Source organism: Cryptotermes secundus, unplaced genomic scaffold (assembly GCF_002891405.2).
Source record: "Cryptotermes secundus unplaced genomic scaffold, Csec_1.0 scaffold593, whole genome shotgun sequence".
NCBI classification, from domain to species: Eukaryota; Metazoa; Arthropoda; class Insecta; order Blattodea; family Kalotermitidae; genus Cryptotermes; species Cryptotermes secundus.
This window is the reverse complement of record NW_019739960.1, coordinates 4,011-24,700: the sequence shown is the minus strand read 5'-3', so window position 1 is coordinate 24,700 and position 20,690 is coordinate 4,011. Positions and strand designations below refer to the sequence as shown.

General features: G+C 38.1%; 1 protein-coding gene across 10 annotated transcripts in view; it reads right to left on the bottom strand.

The window, feature by feature from the left end:
* Positions 1 to 15,170, bottom strand: part of LOC111872174 (A-kinase anchor protein 7) — a 35,952-nt gene extending 20,782 nt beyond the window's left edge. For 3 of the 10 annotated variants that reach the window (XM_023865774.2, XM_023865780.2, XM_023865781.2), the window contains exons 1-2: positions 13,985 to 14,331; positions 5,780 to 5,979 (exon numbers count right to left, since the gene is read on the bottom strand). In XM_023865774.2, the coding sequence (XP_023721542.1) occupies positions 5,780 to 5,944 (165 nt within the window). In that variant the 5' untranslated portion in view covers positions 5,945 to 5,979; positions 13,985 to 14,331. Of the gene's footprint in view, positions 1 to 5,779; positions 5,980 to 10,750; positions 10,911 to 13,642; positions 13,680 to 13,934; positions 13,955 to 13,984; positions 14,334 to 15,081 lie in introns of those variants that run through there. The other 7 variants (XM_023865775.2, XM_023865779.2, XM_023865777.2 and 4 more) reach the window with 7 other exon arrangements.
* Positions 15,171 to 20,690: the final 5,520 nt, after the last annotated feature.

Sequence of the window (20,690 nt, the reverse complement as noted above, 5' to 3'; positions counted from 1 at the left end):
TCCGAGTTTTCAAAGGATCTTTGTACTACGATGGTTTCATCAAATATTCCATTACATAAAGTAGATACACATAGTTTCCTCAACTTCCTCGAAAAATATACAACTCATCCCATTCCGACCGAATCCACATTAAGAAAGAACTATCCCACTTCCTGCTAAGATGTTACCATCAATAAAATAAGAAACTGTGTCGGAAATAATAAAATATGGGTGTCTAGTGACGAAACTACTGACGTAAGTGGTAGATTTGTAGCGAATGTTGTTGTTGGTATACTGAAAGATGACCAGCTTCGAGATATATTCCTATTGGCATGTGAGGTGTTGGAAAAAGTAAATAATTCTTCCATTGCTGTTGTTTTCGACAATGCGATGAATCTGCTGTGGCCAAATAAGGTAGAACAGGAGAAAGTGTTCCTCTTCTTAACGGATGCCGCTCCATATATGGTAAAGGCAGCAAAGGGACTTCAGGTACTGTATCCCAAAATGATTCATGCAACGTGTCTCGCACATGCTCTGCATAGGGTAGCAGAAGAGGTGCGAGAGAGCTACTTTGATGTAGATAAATTAATAGCAAATGGGAAGAAAATTTTTGTTAAGGCTCCACTTCGATTGCAGAAGTTTAAAGAAGAGGCTCCATCACTACCCCTTCCCCCTAAGCCTATTCTAACACGATGGGGGACTTGGCTCGATGCTGCAGATTATTATTGCACACACTACAGTGTGATTGAAAATATCTTCATGAAGTTTGACAGAGATGATTCATCTTCAATTCGAACTGTACAAAATTTGTTTTCATCAACCACGTCAAGAAATCTAGCGTACATAAAATCAAATTTCAGTGTGATATCAAAATCCATCATTAGACTTGAAGCTGTGGGCATGCAACTGTGCAATGCATTACAAATTGTTAAGAAAGTTGAAAGTGAACTACATCAAGCACAGGGCGAAGTTGCTGCGAAAATTAGTGCAAAATTACAAAATGTGCTCCAACGAAGTCCTGGATATTCAACACTGTGTACAATTTCTGACATTCTTTGTGGCAAAGAAGTTGAATTTGACAACAGTGAATTAGAACTTGACTTGTTTTAAGTATGCCCCTGTGACATCTTGCGGCGTAGAAAGGAGTTTCTCCAAATACAAGGCCACTGTTAGTGACAATCGGAGGTCCTTCAAGTTCGAGAATTTGAAAATGCATGTTGTCATTCAGTGCAACTCTACTGAAAAGGAAGATTAAGGTACCGTACAAATTTTTTACCTGCAACTATTGGCACACTTTACTTTACTTTACTTTTTACGCTAAACTAAACAATACTTTCGTTCATGTTTTCTCTTTACAGGGTCAGCATTGTGTTGTGATGGATGCTTCACGGCTTAAAAGACATTTTTTCAGAAAAAATAACTTTGTACACTTTTCAATAAAACGCCATTCAGCTTTTCTCTTTATGGGGTCAGCAATGTGCTGTGATCGATGCTTCAGAGCTTAAAGATATTTATTCAGGACAAAATAACTTTGTAAACTTCTTAATAAATTGCCATTCTTAGGAATTTTTGTTAAATATTTACTTATTTTTTGTGGGCCATTCTGTCATACTTTAGGTAATATTTTGCCATTTTTAGGGCATAAATGCATGCACATTTTCAAAGTTTTTAGGTCATAGAAATCCGAGCCCTAGTTATGATGAAATCCAGGTTAGAATTTTAAAAATCAGCACACCTTTCATTAGCTCCCCATTAACTTGTATCTGTAACAGATCTCTTTCAACTGGTGTCTTCCCTACTTGGTTTAGATATTCAGAAATGAAACCATTATTTAAAAATGGGGATAAAACTAATATGACTATTACTACTATATATACTTATATCATTCCTGACATCATTTTAAAAAGTTGTTGAAAAGGTTATATATGCAAGACTGAACCAACATATAATGAGCAGCAACATATTAGCAAATGAACAATATGGTTTTAGGAGTAATTCATCTACAGAATTGCCTCACATAAATGATTTAATGAAATATTAAATGCATTGAATAACAAAATATTAGTCAGTGGCATTTTCTGTGATTTGAAGAAAGCTTTTGACTGTGTCAATCATGACATTTTACTTCCTAAACTAGAACTGTATGGAACAGTTGGTAAGGCCAATGCATGATAAAATCCTATCGCAAAGATAGGTACCAAAGGGTTGTAACAGATAATTGGCATATTCATTCCAGATGGGGCAAAGTTAATAATGGTGTTCCCCAGGGATCAATACTGGGACCTTCATATATAAATGACTTGCCAAATATTATAATTAGTCATTCCAAACCTGTTCTTTTTGCAGATGACACCAGCATAATTATCACAAATTCTAGCCCTTTAGATGATAAAAACGATATTATTCAAACATTTAAAAACATAAATGACTCGTTTAAAGCTAATTTATTGACACTAAATTTTGATGAAACATACAATTTTTGACTAAGAACAGCTATCAAGTGGATATGAACACTGACTATGGAAACAATCACATTGCTATATCTACTAACACCAAATTTCTTGGATTAATTATCAACAATATGATGGAAAAGACATATCAACGGGCTAATGTCTAAATTAGGTTTGGCCAGTTATGCAATCAGGGCTATAGAACCTTATATGTCACGGGAATCAATCAATCTTCCAATCACAGCATATATTTTCTCTCTTACTATTTATGGTAAAAACAGAGAACATTTTAAATATAACTCTGAGATTTGTAGCATTAATAGAAGAAACAATAACAATTTCCATTATCAAATATGTAATTTAACAGTATTTCAAAAAGGAACATATTACTTTGGAATCAAAGCTTTTAATAATCTTCCTTCTAGCATAAAGAACTTAGCTCATAATACAAAACAATTTAGATGTGCTTTAACATGATTTCTACTCTTAAATTCACTATACTCATTGGAGGAATATTTCAACTTCAATATTAATTAACGATCTTGGTCTGTTACACAATGGATGCTTAGTAGTATATTTTTATGTTTCATTATTGTAGTCTTGTGTCATATTAGTATGTTGCATTCTTTTACATATATATTTTATAACTGTTTTAATGATTTACTCATTGTGATTTGTCTTGGATAATATGTGTAACTGTTATGGATTAAGTACAACTAATTTTTATTTATATAACATGGGATTTATCCGTTGTCTTTGACTATTTCTATATCCACTGGTCTTCCAGCCATGTAAGGATCCATGGAATGTAAATAAATGAATGAATGAAAGGAATAAATTAATTTAAGAGGAGTTACCAACCTATATGTAACTTAGTGAATGATCAGAATGGTGATCTGTTGCAGATTCTCGCAACACTTTGAATATGTGGAAGTACTACTTCTTGCAGTTATTGAATGTACATAGGGGCAGTGATATTAGGCAGATAGAAATACATAGAGCTGAGCTGTTAATACATGATCCTAGTCATTTTGAGGCTGAAACTGCTATTACAAATTTGAAATGGAATAACTCACCTCATAGTGATCAAATTTGAGCAGAAATGATTTAAGGAGGAAGTGAAACACTACACTCTGAAATCCTTAAACTCATTAATTCTATTAGGAATAAGGAAAAACTGCCTCAGCAATGGAAGGAGTCTACTACTGTACCAATGCTATGGCTGTGCCATAGCTCAGGTGGTTAGTTGCCAGCTCCCCATCGTGACAGCCCTTGTTATGTCAGGTGGGATTTGTGGTGGATAAAGTGGCAATGGGACAGGTTTCCTACAAGTACTTTGGTTTCCCCTGTCAATTCTCATTCCACTGACTGCTTCACACTCATCATCTACTGTCCAGATCTGGTACAATAGGCCAGTTAGTGGCTAACACACCAAGTGGACTCAGTCTCAGCCACCCCAAGAAACTAAATTAAAAAAAGTCAGTATAGTTAAACACTTGCCTAGCAAGAAGATGCTTTATTGACACTGATTTAGAATATGCCATTAAGAAGGTCCAAGTATATCAGAGTGGACTGAAACTGAATGGGACAAATCAGCTTCTGGTCTATGATGTTAAAGTAAAGACAATGAGGGGGAAATACTATGAATGCCATAAAAAAATACAGATGCTTATAAGGAGGCTGCTCTAGAAGAAAACAGAGAAAAATATGTCTATATGTACAAGTATGTTGGCATCTTGTCACCAGAATGCAGGTCAAAATCATAACACAGAAATAGCTATCAGATCCTTTGAAAACGTGGCAAAGTTCAAACTGTTGGAAACAACAGTAACAAATCAAAATTTGATTCATGAGAAAATAAAGAGCAGTTTAACTTATGGTAATGCTTGCTGCCATTCAGATCAGAACCTTCTGTCTTAACTGTTATCTAAAAACATACATTAAAACACACAAAAGTATAATTTTCCCTCACAATAAGGGAAGAACAGGGTCCTGAGAACATCTGGATGCAAAAGATATGGCAACAGAAGACTGGAAAAAAGTGCATAATGAGGAGCTTCATAACTTGTGCTCTTCACCAAATATAATTAGAATGATCCATATTAATGAGGATGAGATTAGCAAGGTGTGTAACATGAACAGAAGAGAGGAATGCATACAGGGTTGTAGTGGGAAAGCCATATGGAAAGACACCAAGTGGGAGGATAATATTAAAATGGATGAAGGAGAAACTGAATGAGGTCGTATGGATTGGATTCATCTGGCTGAGGATATGAACTAGTGGAGGGGTCCTGTGAACATGACAATGAACATTTGTCCTCCATAAAATGTTGGGAAATTCTTGAGCAGCTTGGCAACTCTAGGCTTCTAATGGACTCAGCTCCACGGTTGGTTACCTAACTACTGATGAGTTAAAATCCCACCTCCGTAACAAGAACATGACCCTGCTACACAGTTCTTACATAATTTACATCAAGACACCTGAACTGCGTCAAATTTCTCGAAAACATCTATTTGTACAAAAAAATGCACGGTACATGAAAAAAGCATGTACAATACACACATTTTGAGATGTGCCATTTCTATTCAAATACCAATTTTCAACAAGGCATATAAATAACTGAATGCGTGTGTGTGTGTGTGCGCGCGCGCGTAAATATATATACTGTAACGTGTTTGGAGTAGATACTTCCATGGCAACGCAATAACAGTGGGCGCTGCACAGACATTGCCGAAACAATGAATGTATTTCCCCAGAGATGAACAACAGAAGGCCGTAGAGTACAAACGGATGAGATGAAACACGTTACCGCCGTAATCTATAGAGATCGTTCCCGAAGCAACGGATTGCCGAAGAAGTGAGATCGAACCTTGGCGAATGGTGTCTTGTATCGTAAGCGATAATAACTGTATGGTGTATAAGTTTGAGTGTCCAATAAAGAGTTGCTAAATCTGAGAACCACGTGAAGTTATCTGTCGCATGACATACCCAACACGTGACAATATATATATAACAATGAGAAAGTTGCAATGGCAGCAGTAGCTAATTTCAATTTATTTAAAATTATGCTTAACAGTAAGAAGGCAAATACCAGAATACAAAATTACAAAGTATACAGAATACTCTTCTAACAACAGTCAAAAGACCATAATAATTTGTATCCTTATTCTTATTTCTGTCAACAAAAATGTAAAATTGCCCAAGAACTTCTACTGTAGATGTCTCATACCACATTTCATCCAAATCCATCAAAAGGTTTGGGAGCTGAAACACACAGATATAAATATGGGCATATCCTCATTTTATTGTTTATGTCTATAACATTAACAATATACAGCACATTAAATACCCTCTCCAAACTTCTTTTCTCCTTCAAATTATCCTCACACTCCAGATCAGCTGCTTTTCGTTTCTGTGAACAATGACTTTTTGCTGGGGCGTCTAATTCAATACCTTCATCAATTAAAATGTTGAGCATCAGATCTTCTTCTGTGACATTCTCCTGAAGAGACATGGCAATGATTCACCCTTATAAATGAAACTTGTTACCTGAAACAAACAGGGCCAAGGTCTTAATTTCATATGACTTCTTTAACCATTTAAAGCACAGTCTTTCTTACACATACCAACTACTTTGACATGGAAAAACATTCTGCATTTTGCCTGAAAACGTATTTATGTGTAACATATGATTCTGAGAATAAATAGTGATCATTTCCCTAAACAGTATTAGCTGCCTGGTACTTGTAATAGAGATGTGTTTCCTGTGAGGTGCAAGTGGACTTTTAAATATTACATACAAGAACTTTTCAGGCTTTAAATGCTTAAAGCCATCCAATCTAGCCTGTGGACTACAATTCTGGAGTTGTATACTTAGCTTTATTTCAATTTTTATTCTGATCTTCAATTAAAATATTCTAGTACCCTTCCTTCTTCCTTTGTTCTCTTGACACACAATGTCAGGTTTGCTGCAAGCTATGGTTCTGTTATAATATGTTCATTCCAAAGTACAGTGACTTGATTATCGTGACCTGTTTCGACTGGTTTTGGTACATGACTCTATTTGTACCTTTCCACATTCACTGCTAGTGGTTTAAAGACATTGAAATGCAATTGTGTGCAGGCCTCGTCATAATATTTTGCATGCTCCTCCTCTGTTTGATCTGGACATCTTGCTATCAAGTGTTCCACTGTCTCACGAAACTGCTCACATTTCACATTTACTAACATGAGAACATGTATGAGAACCTCAAAGGCGCTTTAACAGCTACCACACTGCAAGAAGAGGCTTTATGGATTTAATACTGAGCATGCAAAGCCATGACTATGTGATGACAGAGAGACGGGCGAATGTGCCAGGGATATTTCTGGGCAGCAGCTAGATTGATGCATTCCCAAAGCAAGGAACTGAGGCACTGTTAGAAACGGGGTGTTTCTACATGGTCCATGCCGAGGGGTTATCCTGGAGACAACTGGGGTCACCAAGTCAGTTCTGTATGGGAGTCTGTCAAGGAAGGGCTTGAAGGCGTGAAGCTGCAGAAACTCTACTGTTACAAGCCGTTGCCATGGAAAGACTGGAGAAGACACAGCAGCCTGGAAAACGCTTAGTGGGTGCTGTGGTGATCTGTGAAGTGTGGAGATTAGCACGTGTGTAAGTGTATAACTGGTCAATAAATTCTTTCACCAATCCAAACATCGTCTACAGCCACACTCAACACTGTCAGAATACTATCCGCCCTGGCAAAAACCATAACAAATATAACATTACCTAACTGAACCCTTAACAACGGTTAAACTACGAATCTTTCACACACTGAACCCCTGTAACAAGCAGATGATGAATTCAAATGTATGGAATAACTGCCGTTAACTGTACTAGAAAATACTTTCATCCTGAACTTAATATGAATCACTACATTGTCTTCATACATGTGGTAACGCAGTTGGTTGGGGCAGTATGCTGCAAACCGGAAGGTTGTGGGTTCAAGTCCCGATGAGGTCATTGGATTTTTTTTAATCGACCTACAGTTGTAGTGTTTAGAAGTGACCGAAGTGACAGTCCAGGCAAAGATGTGCAGTGGATGGGCAGGTCCATTCATGAAAGTTGAGGGTTGTTGTGATTAGACATTCGTCTGTTTTCAGTATGAGCAGACATCTCAAGTTCAGTTAAAAAGTTTTGACTCTTGGAGTTGTATTTGGGTGTATTATTCTCTATTTACTGTATTAATATTTTATTTTACTGTTTATTTTTAATCACTGATTTTCTTTTTTGATTATTTATATTTGTACATTTTTTCTATCTCCTTTAACATGCCACCTACATGAAGTAAATTGAGTGGAAAAGTAATATGAACAGCACCAATTATGAAAAATGGTTAAAGGAGCGACTTATTCCTAACCTTCCCCCAAATCGTCGATGTCACTGATAATGCTCCCTACCATAATGTACAACTAAACAGAGCCCATATATTTTTTGTTATTGCTAGTGGGGTGGGACTAAGTTCCTTGCACTGCAGCCACTTCTGGCCTATTGTACCAGCCCCAGATGATAGGTGAGGGTGATTGTGGAGCAATTGGTGGAATGAAGATTGGCAGGGAAAACCGAAGTACTCAGAGAAAACCTGCCCCAGCGCCACTTTGTTCACCACAAATCCCACTTGACCAGACCCGGGATCGAACCCGGGCCACAGCGTGGGAAGCCAGCGACTAACCGCCTGAGCTATGGCACAGCCCCTAACTCAAATTCAAGGAGAGATTTTATGATATCCTCGCTAAAATATCACCGTCCACTTATTACCTTCAATAACACTGATTTTTCATCATTGTGGAATCCAGACATATATATGATCCTACCACTCAAACCGAAATACCTTTCCTATAAAATAGATGGAATCTTTGCAGAACACAATCACAATATTTTACGACTCCCTCAGTATCACCCAGAACTCAACCCAATTGAGTTAATATGGGCCACCATAAAAAATTGGATTGCTCAAAACAATAAAACATTTAAGATGGATGACATCATTAAACTGGCAGACCAAAAATTGGCTCCCATAACTGCAGAAGAACGGCAACGTAGGTGTCAACATGTAAGGAACATTGAGCAACAATTAATAGCATGGGAAGGCCTTTTGGGCGCAGGACGGGAGTTTGTCTTTCATGTTGGCGGTGATAGTGATGACAGTTCTGATGATAGCTCTGATTCATCTGGTGGTGACGAGGAAGGACAGGCATGTGGACATTGCCGGTGTTGCCCCTTTAGAACAGACCTGTGTAATACATAATTAAACTCATGTACATAACCCATCCCCCAACAGTGTGGCACCACTGGAAGGAAAGCAACATCAGGAAATTCAGATGTTAACTAGGAAAAGGAAGCTCCCAGAAAAGCTAAGTAAAGATTTTTTATAGATAAGAATAGTACTGGCACTCTCCAGAATACTAATAAAATAGGTTCAACCATCCAATCATTACATCAAAATGTTCAAAGTCTAAATAAGAAGAAGCTGAATATAGATGTGCTATTATCGAACAAAACGTTAGAATCGGATATACTCTGTATCACTGAACATTGGTTGGATGAAAGAGAAATAGGTTATTATAACTTTGAAAACTATTCCTTGATATCAAATTTCTGTAGGAAAAATAAATTGCATGAGATCTAGATGCAAAACCCTGTAACCTGTTTGAAAGCTTAAATCAAGAAGAACACTTTGAGGCCAGCATAATTGAACTTATACAATTTAATACTATCATAATCAATATCAACATATTTATAAAAGACTTGGACACAATACTTAGCAATCTGACCAATAAAGGAAAGAACATTACTATAGCAGGAGATCTCAATGTAAATTTTCTAAAAAGAAGTGTTAATCCACAACTACAGACAATGCTAGACTCATATGGCTTGCAAGCAATAGTTGATGTCCCAACAAGAATAGGACCTAAAAGCCAAACAGCCATAGAACAAATAATACTAAACAAGGGCTTATGGGAATACAACTTTAAAGCGGTGGAAACAGGGCTCTCTGACCATAATGCCCAAATACTACAAGTACAAATGCATTATAAGAACAAAAAAGGACAAGGTAGAATAACTAAAGGGTTCAGATTAGCTAGATCTTATAGCGAGGAAAACGTACAATGTCTAAACTATTTACTAGGAAGAGAGACCTGGGAGCCTGTTCTTAAATAAAATGAGGCAAATGATGCATACAATGAATTTTTAGGCATCCTTTAGTACTATCACAATATAGCTATGCCTAAAAAAATGGGTAAAAATTAAGCAGAAAAAAATAAATGGATTACCTTAGGCATAAGGGTACCAGGAAACATACATAGGTCTCTTCACAGCTTAATTAAAGAAGGAAACACATCTGACGAACTTAAAAAATACTATAACCAGTACAAAAAATATACAACAAAATTATTGGTGAGACTAAAAAATTAAGCAACAACACGCGAATACGATCATCCGGGAACAAATCAAAAGCCATGTGGGATTTAATCAAAGAAGAATTTGGCAGAACATTGAATAAGGAGTGAATGGAAGAACTACACAAGATTCAAAAGTATAGCCAATGTTTTTAATGAATACTATACTAACACTGCCCAACATCCGGAGTAACAATCGGACAGCACAAAACAATGAAGACAGGATCAACACAATAAAATACAACAGCAATAGCATGTTCTTAAGCCCAACCACTGAAAGGGAGGTGGTAGACATAATTAAAACACTGGGTAACAAAAATCAACAGGCATCGACGATATTCCAGAGTTCATTATTAAAAAATGTCATCCTCAGCTAGTAAATGCTCTAACATACATCATAAATCTGTCATTTTCATCTGGTTATTTCCCCAACCAACTAAAAATAGCGAGAGTGAAACCCTTCTATAAGAAAGGTTGTACTGCAGATGTTGGGAACTACAGGCCAGTGTCATTAATTTCGGGTTTTTCTAAAATAATCAAAAAAATTATGCACAATAGACTTTCATCATTCATAAATAAGTACAGCATAATCAGCAATGAACAGCATGGATTCTGCAAAGGAAAATCAACACATACAGCAATCACAGAATTTACAAAAATGGTTTACAAAGCACTAGATGAAAAAGAAACAAGTATAGGAATATATTTGGATTTATCAAAAGTGTTCGACCTAGTAGATCATGATATATTGCTAAGTAAGATGGAAAGAATGGGAATATGAGGGGTTGCACTAAGGTGGTTCCAAACATACTTAGAAAACAGAGAACAAGCAGTATAAATTAAATACAGATGCAAAAAAACTAATCGTAACATTAATTACCTATCCTGAAAGAGACCCATCACCTATGGCGTCCCACAAGGTTCTGTTCTTGGACCAGTGTTGTTTCTGTTATACACAAACGACCTGAAGGCCAGCACAGAACATGGGAAACCTACGTTCTTTGCCAATGATACTACCATTTTTATAGCAGGAAATAGCACTAATGAAATTCAAAGGAAAACAAATGAAACAATAAACAAAACCACAGAGTGGTTTGAGAGGAATCGATTAACTATTAATAAAGAGAAAACAATAGCAATAGCCTTCCATCATCCTCAAAAACTACAACTTGAATGCCCTCCAATAAAGATTTATGACACAGTTATCAACTACACAGATCACTCAAAAATTTCTGGGAGCCTGGCTAGATAAGCATCTAAGATGGACTAGGCTTATTTATTTATTTTGTCTCTATAGATCATTGCTACATGATATAGGACAAGTCAGTTACTGTACATTGGCTGATTACAATAAGAGAATAAAGTTACAATACTTAAAATTGTTTATAATAGATTACAGTAGATTACAAGAGTTAAGATTTCATATAGTGTGAGGTGGAATCCATATTAGGCCCCCTCCGCATGTCGGCTTCCATATGTCCTATTGTACCTGCACTGGTGATAATGCTTATGGAGAATTTGATGGAATGAAGAGATACGCAAAACCTAGTGAACAACTTATGTAACGTTTGTTTTTGCCTAAGGGTAGTTAGAAGAGTGACTGGACTAGAGACTGTCCACACGTTATATTATGCTCATTTCCAATCTTTGTTACCATATGGACTGATATTCTGGGGCAACTCTGTAAATGCAAAATTTATCTTTAAATTACAGAAGAGAGCTATGACCCAGGTCCCAAAAACGACTAGTTGTAAACAGATTTTCAAATCATTACATATATTACCTCTACCATCTTTGTACATATATGAAACTCTAATATACATAAAATCCAATTCGAATGATTTCACAACCAACTCAGGATTACACTCATACAACACAAGGAAAAAAGACGACTTGCACATCGTCCCATGCGATACAAGTCTGTGCAAGAACAACTTTAACAATGTAGGACTTCAACTGCTAAATAATCTGCCACGATATATTAAAGAAATACCGGTACTATATAAGTTCAAAAGCGCTTTGAAAACTTGCCTATTCGATCATTGTTTTTATAAAGTGGATGAGTTTCTCTCATGTGAGACAAACACTAATCAATTATAATCACATAATTCATGAATAATCAGTTTTTGGAATCACTATTGCACAGTTTTCCTTTCTTCTTCCAGCAACCAAGATAACACAGTCGGAGATGTACCATAATGAGCTACTCTGGAGAGGTTGCAGATGCCAGGAAGCTGCACCAGGAAGGGAGAACAGATGTAATGAGATGTTGCAGTGTAGAGTCTACAGTGAAACGTTATACCAGTGCTATCACCAAATCCACCAATATTATCTCAAAGGCCGCGCCACAGCTTAAGCGGTTAGTCGCTGGCTTCCCACTGCTGCAGTCTAGTCAAGTGGGATTTGTGATGGACAAAGTGGTGCTGGGGCAGGTTTTCCCAGAGTACTTCGGTTTCCCCTGCCAATCCTCATTCCATCAAATTCTCCACAAGCATTATGACCAGTACAGGTACAATAGGACATATGTAAGCTGACCTGCCGAGGGGACCTAATATGGATTCCACCTCACACTATATGAAATCTTAACTATTGTAATCTACTGTAATCTGCTGTAAACAATTTTAAGTATGAATTTGATTTGTTTCATTTTGGTCCATCACACTAACAGTTACAATTACAAAAGACAAGTCCATCCAATGTGACTATTTCAGTTTTCTCACATGATGATTCACTAGCCTTACATGTTTCAATCCATTTGGATCATCTTCAGAGGCACCAAACACTTTTTAGAAACCATTATCACAACAGTTGTCATATCAAATACACATGTAATGTAGGTAGGACAAAAACCTTAAAAAAATTATATATATATATAGTAGGATCGCTGATATTAATACAGTACCCATAATATATTTACAGAATCTCCCTAATCAAGTTACATTGGAGGCACAACATCGGCCAACTTGAAGAGAGACAGGGGTTATTGACACGAACTGTATGGTTTATGTATTTTAATTTTTAACAAAGTTTTTAAAACTTTAAACCTAAAACTTTAAAACAACTTTAAATATTCCTATAACCAGAAAGGCTGCTGTGAGTGATAGATGGAACATTGTGTACTTGGACATTACATGTGTATTTGATATGACAACTGTTGTGACAGTGGCTTCTAAAAAGTGTTTGGTGCCTCTGAAGATGATCCAAATGGATCTGTGGGCTAGTAAGGCTAGTGAATCATCAAGTGAGAAAACTGAAATAGTCACATTGGACGGACTTGTCTTCTGTAATTGTAATTTTAAGTATTGTAACTTTATTCTCTTATTGTAATCAGCCAATGTACAGTAACTGACTTGTCCTATATCATGTAACAATGATCTATTGAGACAAAACAAATAAATAAATATATATAATGGTGTATAGTGCATAATAGTCTGCCATTCAGCACTTAAAACAACATCGGACATGTGAACATCATCGAGACTAGACCGCCAACACTATGAAACACAAAGAGGTAAGAAATTATTTCCTTTTGAGAACGCCTGTACTGCATTCCCCTCCACACTTGTCGGCATGCTGGAGCTTTCCCCACCATAACCAATACTTCTACTACGCCTCAGAGGACTGTCAGTTCTAAATACTACACTGTAATCCTTCTAGCCGCACTATGGCCCTGGGGTCGACTCAGCCTCTAACAGAAATGCGTACCAGGAATTAATTAAATAATTTTCCTGGAGAGTAAAGCGCGGCCGGCGCGTAAGGCTGACAACCTTACCGCCAGTTTTGAGCAGACTGTCTAGATAATGTGGGACCCTCAATGTCTCACAACCCTATGGGCCTTCATGGCCTGTTACAGGAAGAGCTTTACTTTTTTACAGTTCACTTGAAGTAGCAAATACGTTGTAAACTATACGTTGATACACTCAAAGTTTCCAAGAAAACATTGAGACAACAAAAGTCCCTCTGCGTTAAACATATCATACTGTTTCCCAAGACGTGATTGCTGCAGATGTTAAATCGGCGAAACAAGCAGAACTTTAGAAGAAATAAAGGAGCACAAATATAACCTGATACAGTGTCTGCTTGAAAAAAATCAAAATTGGCGCAACATGCTTACGAAGACCACAGAATATGCTGAAATGAGGTGAAGGTCTTGCAGATTGAACCAAACCGGCATACAACAAATACTAGGAATCCGCCCACATTTCACTAATAGACCATACAATCACTCAAACGGTCTCTTGGTACATTCATGCTGGCTTGTTGCTCGGATTATTCTTCGACACTGTTGACTGAAGCGACATGTTCCTCTGATCTGAGATGTCTCTTGCCTTACAACGGACTATACGGCGTTATATCCCAGGAGATGGGACTCTTAACAACTGTATGTTACCTTTTCTACCGTTTTGTACTGTCCGAGCTATCAGAACCTTCGTGAACTTCATGAAGTCAACAACACCGCGGTGCAACTCAATGCTATTGGCGGGCAACATAACCACCGTGATGTCATGAAGCATCACTGCTGCCGCGGTGGCCAGCTGCCACTCTCTTGATACAAAATGGTTGCCGCCAGTGCCGAGGGCTCGGTCGGTAAGAAGGTATGATATCATACCACCTGCCCTGTCGGTAAGAAAGTATGCTATTATACCACCAGAATTTTTTTACTGCTCCCTGCTACTGTCTACTTTCGTTTCGCAACCACATCAAATCAAAATTCATACTTACCAATTTGCCTATATTGATCCACCATAACCGCATATAATTGCGGGAATTCAAATTGGTTTGTTTAGGCTCTCTGATTGGTCGAGACTTGCATGAGGTTTTTTCCAGAGGCAGAAGTTACCGTGTTTCCCTTTCCCCTATCCCAGTTGCACCCCCTGGTCATGAACGTCATGAAATCAGATCAGATGCAGCTTGTCGACCTTGTCGACTTTGACTGGTGCTCGCGTCACTGTGTGTTAGCATGAACAATGAATATAACAACAGAACAACTTACTGAAGAAGTGAAATTACATAATATATTATTTGATTTGTCGCATCCTGATTACAAAAATATATAAAAAAAGATGAAGTCTAGGAACAAATGGGCAGATCCACGTTTTCTTACGCTTCTTTCTGAAAAATATATTAATTAATATACAATTAATTGTGATGTTAATATTTGTAATAACTTCTCAAATTTCTCCAATTGTACACAATAAAAGGAATAATTACCTTGCTTGCTGCTGCTCATCATCAACTACCGCTGCCAAAAGTAACGCTTCTTCCTGACGAGGTAATCGATGCATCGTTTATGATGTGCTTACGCGATTTTTCAAACTAATCGCTACCACTTTATCGACACCGTGACCACCACCGCCATTGCGATCGCTCTGGTGCGCTCTGGTGTGTGGGTGCCTCAACCGCTTGAGCGGCTTAAGCTCAGTTTATATAGCGATTAGACTAATGGCTAAACCTACCCAACTGGACTCCACTAAGCGAATATAAAAAAAAATGACTAATCGATCTAGGAGTCGGGGTTCGATTCCCGGCAAGGACAAGATTTTTTTTCCTTTTCTTATCCATAACGTCATGAGCCACAAGACGTTTCCTCGTGCGAAAAGCTGAACGTGGGTGGAGCTAACAACGGAGCTCCATCAAGTGCAAAAATTGAGAATTGGAGAATCATCTCTTCTCCATATCTCTTCTCCCTTTACGTCTTTAAGGCATGGTGCCTGATTTCTTACGCCGATTGATAACTTTAACCTACCGGAATTTCCCCCCATGAATCACACATATAAGTAAATAAAGCTTTGTGTTTGGGAATACGAACGCGTATATTGTCCATTCATCTGACCGCAGCAACGGTGGAACAACAGCTACTGCCTTAGTTCAGTCGGTTAAAAGGCTAACTACTGCCTCACTTACGTAATCCAACATAGCTGCAAATAATTCCACGAGATTGACCTCGTGTATTTTCGCGCCATGCAATGGAATGCTTAACACGGCTTAAGTCTGACAAGTCTTACAAGCTTACAGGTGCACTAGAGAAGGGATGGAGGGTGTACAGAACGACGTAAGTTGAATGAAAATGAAACTTAATTAGTTTGCAGGTACCATTGAGCTAGCGAGTCCTGTCAAATGGAACTGGAGAAAATCACGAGAGATGAAAGAATTGCGCGCGAAAACCTGAAGGGAAAATGGCGTGAAAAAAGTGAAAATAATCAGTGAAAGCTAAGAACATAGTGGACCATAGTGGACTGACTGAAACTGACTAGTTACATGTATACGTTGATTGCAGCATTATTCTTCATCTACCTGGAAAACACATTACTGCAAAACACCACGAGGACTAAAGGAACACTGCAGAGAATAGTTACTGGATGACAATTTATCAACAGGTAGGTAGTGTAGTGGGGCAGGTCACGGTAGCCGAGCGGTTTAAGGCATGCACTGTCTTCGCTCGCTCGGAAGCCGGGATCGTGGGTTCGAATCCCACTCAGGGCATGGATGTTTGTGTGCGCTTTTCTGTGTTTGTCTACAGGTAGAGGCCTTGCGATGAGCTGATCACTCGCGTAAGGAGTCCTACCGTCTATGTAAAATCTAGAAAAAACCGGAGTGAACGGAGTTCATGTAGGTAGGCCTAGGCCCACTGGGGCTGTAGTGCCAGGAAAAAAAAGTTTAGTGTATCTGTATATTCCGGCTTAAAGTAAGAGTATGCTGTTTTGAAACACGTTTCACGTTTTAAATGTGAAGCGAAATAGTTTACTAAATATGTGAAGTAATGTATATACAACATTGCATGAAATTCTGTGAAGTTGCAAGTTAAATGAAATGGAAAATGTGAACGAAAGGTATAAATTGCCAGGTAGTGATCAGATTCCGGCAGAACTGATTCAAGCAGGAGGTGAAATATTACATTCTAAGATCCATAAGCTAATTAATTCAATTTGGAATAAGGAAGACTTGCCTGATTGATGGAAGGAGTCTGTTATACTAGTTCACCAGAAGGGTGATAAAAGTGAGTGTAGTAATTATTGTGGGACATCATTCCTGTCAACTTCATACAGAATTTTATCCAATATTCTACTCTCAATGTTAAGTCCACATACAGATGAAATTGTTGGAGATCATCAGTGTGGGTTTCGACATAAGAGATAAACTACTGATCAATTCTTTTGCATTTGACAGATTTTTTTTTGCCAGCTCCACAGCCCCCTTTCGGCCCTGGCCTCTTATTTTCATTTTCATGGTCATTTTACAGACGGTAGGACTCCTTGGACGAGGGATCAGCTCATTGCAAGGCCTCTACTTAAGCACAGGACAACACACAGGACAACACAAACAGAATAATAAACATACACATACAAAACATCAATGCTTCATGTGGGATTTGAACCCATGATCCAGGCTTCCAAGCGAGTGAAGGCAGTACATGCCTTAGACCACCTGGCTACCATGACCGGTGCATTCGTCAGATACTAGAGGAAAAGTGGGAGTACAGTGAGAGTACATAAGCAATTTCCAGGCTTCAAGAAAGCCTACGATTCAGTTAGGAGGGAAGTATTTTACAATATCCTCATAGAGTTTGGTATACCCATGAAACTAGTTAGACTGATTAAAATGTGTTTAAATGAAACATATATTAAAATCCATATAGGTAAACATTTGTCTTATAATTTTGCTATCCAGAATGGTCCAAAACGAGATGCTTTATCACCACTGCTTTTCAGCTTTGCTTTAGAATGTGCCTTTACGAAGGTCCACAGAAACCAGGTGGGATTGAAATTAAATGGGGCACATCAGCTGCTGGTCTATACTGATGATGTGAATCTACTGGGTGATAATATAGATACCATAAAGAAAAACACAGTCTTTAATTTACACCAGTAAGTAGACTGGTCTAGAAGTAAACACAGAGAAACCTAAGTGTATGTTGCTGTCTCTTCAGCAGAATGCAGGGCAAAATCATGACATAAAGATAGGTAGCAGATGCTTTGAAAATGTGGAACAGTTCATATATTTGGGAATGACTATATCAAATCAAAACCTGATTCAGGAAGAAATTAAGAGGAGATTGAACTTGGGTAATGCTTACTACCATTCAGTCCAGAACGTTTTGTCTTCTCGTCTGCTGTCCAAAAACATAAATAGAATATACAAAACTATAATTTTTCCTGTGGTTCTGTATGCGTGTGAAACTTGGTCTCTGTCATTAAGGGAGGTACATAGACTGAGGGTGTTTGAAAACAGGGTGTTGAGGAGAATATTTGAACTGAAGAGTGATGAAGTGACAGGAGGTTGGAAAAAACTGCATAATGAGGAGCTTTATAACTTGTACTCTTGTCCATATACTAACTAGAATAATGAAGTCAAGGAGGATGAGGTGGGCAGTGCATGTAGTATGAATGGAGGAGAAAAAGATTGCCTATAGGATATTTGTGGGAAAGCCAGAAGGAAAGAGACCACTGGGAAGACCAAGAAGATGGGTGGACAATATTAAAATGGATCTTAGAGACAGGATGGGATGATATGGAGTGGATTGATCTGGCTGTTGATAGGGACCAGTGGAGGGATCTTGTGAATGTGGTAATGAACCTTAAAGTTCCATAAAATGCTGGAAACTTATTGAGTAGCTGCACAATTGGCAAATTCTCAAGAAGAGCTAAGCTCTATGAGTGAGTGAGTGAACTCAATTTCTAATTATTATATGTGTTGAATCTCTGGATGAAACAGCAGTGACTTCGAGGAATACGTTTTCTTGGGTCCACAAGGCATCTTGTTTAGGAAAATCCTTATGTTTCTGAGGAACATTTGCTTTGTCATCATGGTCAAAGAGCAAGCAAACTAAGAAAACTGTACAAGCAGGCAGAGAATTACACAACCTCAAAACCCAGAAGATAGTACTATTCAGAGTCATCTGTTCTGATCAAGGCGAAATGTAGGTGTAAATGGTAATTTGTTGTGAGAAGAGAAAAATGGCCGAGCCATAAGGCCCTTGAAATTTAATGAAAATTGAATGCTTATGAAACCAAAGCAAAATTTTATAATCAGAATAGCTTCTGGTAAAATGTCTGATTTGGAAATACTGTGTGTGAAACATCACTTTAAAATCATGGGCAATCGCTGCTGGTGGTGGGATTAGATATTTAATCTCTATTGATTTTTAAAAAAGTAATAAATAGCAATAAGTACTAAGAGCATTTAAATAAAAGCATTCTGTTCTCAGTACTCTGTGACAGTTAATACAAAGTATTCTTAGCCATATCCCACACAAGATTCTGAGCAAAATATATGGCTGCCCACCCCAACTGAAAAGATCCTAAGACCTCCCATCATCTCAGCTTCAGAAGCCAAAATCAATTTATAATGGGCTTTCTTCCATTTATTTCGGTAAACAAATTTATTTATCAAGTCAGCAGGCATACAAAAATTAGCGCACCCTTGCATGTCAAATACATGAAGCTGTTATTGTAAAAATTCTGCAGATATAACTCAAACAGTCTCTAACATGGGGGAATATAACCATGGGGGCTGTGAAGGTATCATCCAGCAATGGAGGGGGACCAGTTATTCCTGGGAAGGATAAGCAATGCTAAATGGCGCCTCCTTCCATGAATTCAGCCTTAACATATATTTCTCACCCAATAGGCTAAGATAAACTTCAGAAAGTATGAAACTTGATTTATGGCTCATAATATAAAGCATAATTTTCATAATATCAGCTAATAAAGAAAATATCTCACATGTCTTAAAGTGCTTTCACTTTTTCATTTACATAATTACTGGTTTGGTATAAAACATTTCAAACAAAACTGATAACACGGTATAATCATATAGTCAGAAACTTTAAAGAAGATAGTTAAATTTACATCTTGGTATCAACATCATTGTAATTTGTAAGTTAATTGAAATGTTTGATGTGATTTAATTTCCAGAAGAGAGGTGATGCACCAGAAATCTTTTGCTCTGTCCTGCTTTAGCCAGTGAAGGATGCCAGTCCATGTGGAAACAGTTCGAGTTAACAGTCAAGGAAATGTTATTTTTCTCATGAACGCGCTTGCCTAAATCATTAAGGACTGTCCAGGTGTAACGAGTGTTAAACAGTACCAACTTGGAGGGGCACTGATGCTGCAGTAAGTGGTTGGACAGCCAGGTAATGTAAGATTTCATTAGAAACTTGTGAATACATACAAGGATAAGAAGAAGGTGCAAAATAATCATCCACCAAACATGGGCAATTTGAAAGCATAGCCAGATGTACGTATTACATTGTGATGGAGAGAATTTCAGAACTGTGTTTGTCTCACACGAACTTATGCTTCATTCATTGTTACACCCCCTCGCCGCGGTGAGGCACAGGACATTGAGGGGGGGGTATGAAATTCTGTCTTATGTTCAGGATTTCATACCCGAAATAAAGGACATGAGGGGAACCTCTTCGCAGTGCTGCTGCTGCCCTAATAAGCATCCCCTGTGAGTTGACTCGTCACTTGGAGGCTGTGTTGAGACAGAGTCGCAGTGTGTGTGCTTACAGGAGCAATAACAGTATGGTTCAGAGCACCGGTCCCAAGCCCTTCATTTTGCCTACCTGGATCCCAGGACCTTCCTTTCTGCCTGCCTGCCTGCCTGCCTGCCTCCCTCCCACAATCCCATCTATGTCATAGAAGAGCCTGACAATCAAGACCTGAAGGCCTTAGTTTGAAGATAGTCAAAACCTACACACTTTCTCAACATTCTCACATAAAATTGGTGCTATACACTGTTTCCAGTGCCGTGCCCCTTCTGACACCCCCACCCCCACCCATTGTCACCAGGTTGCACCTTCTCCAGTACAGCATGTC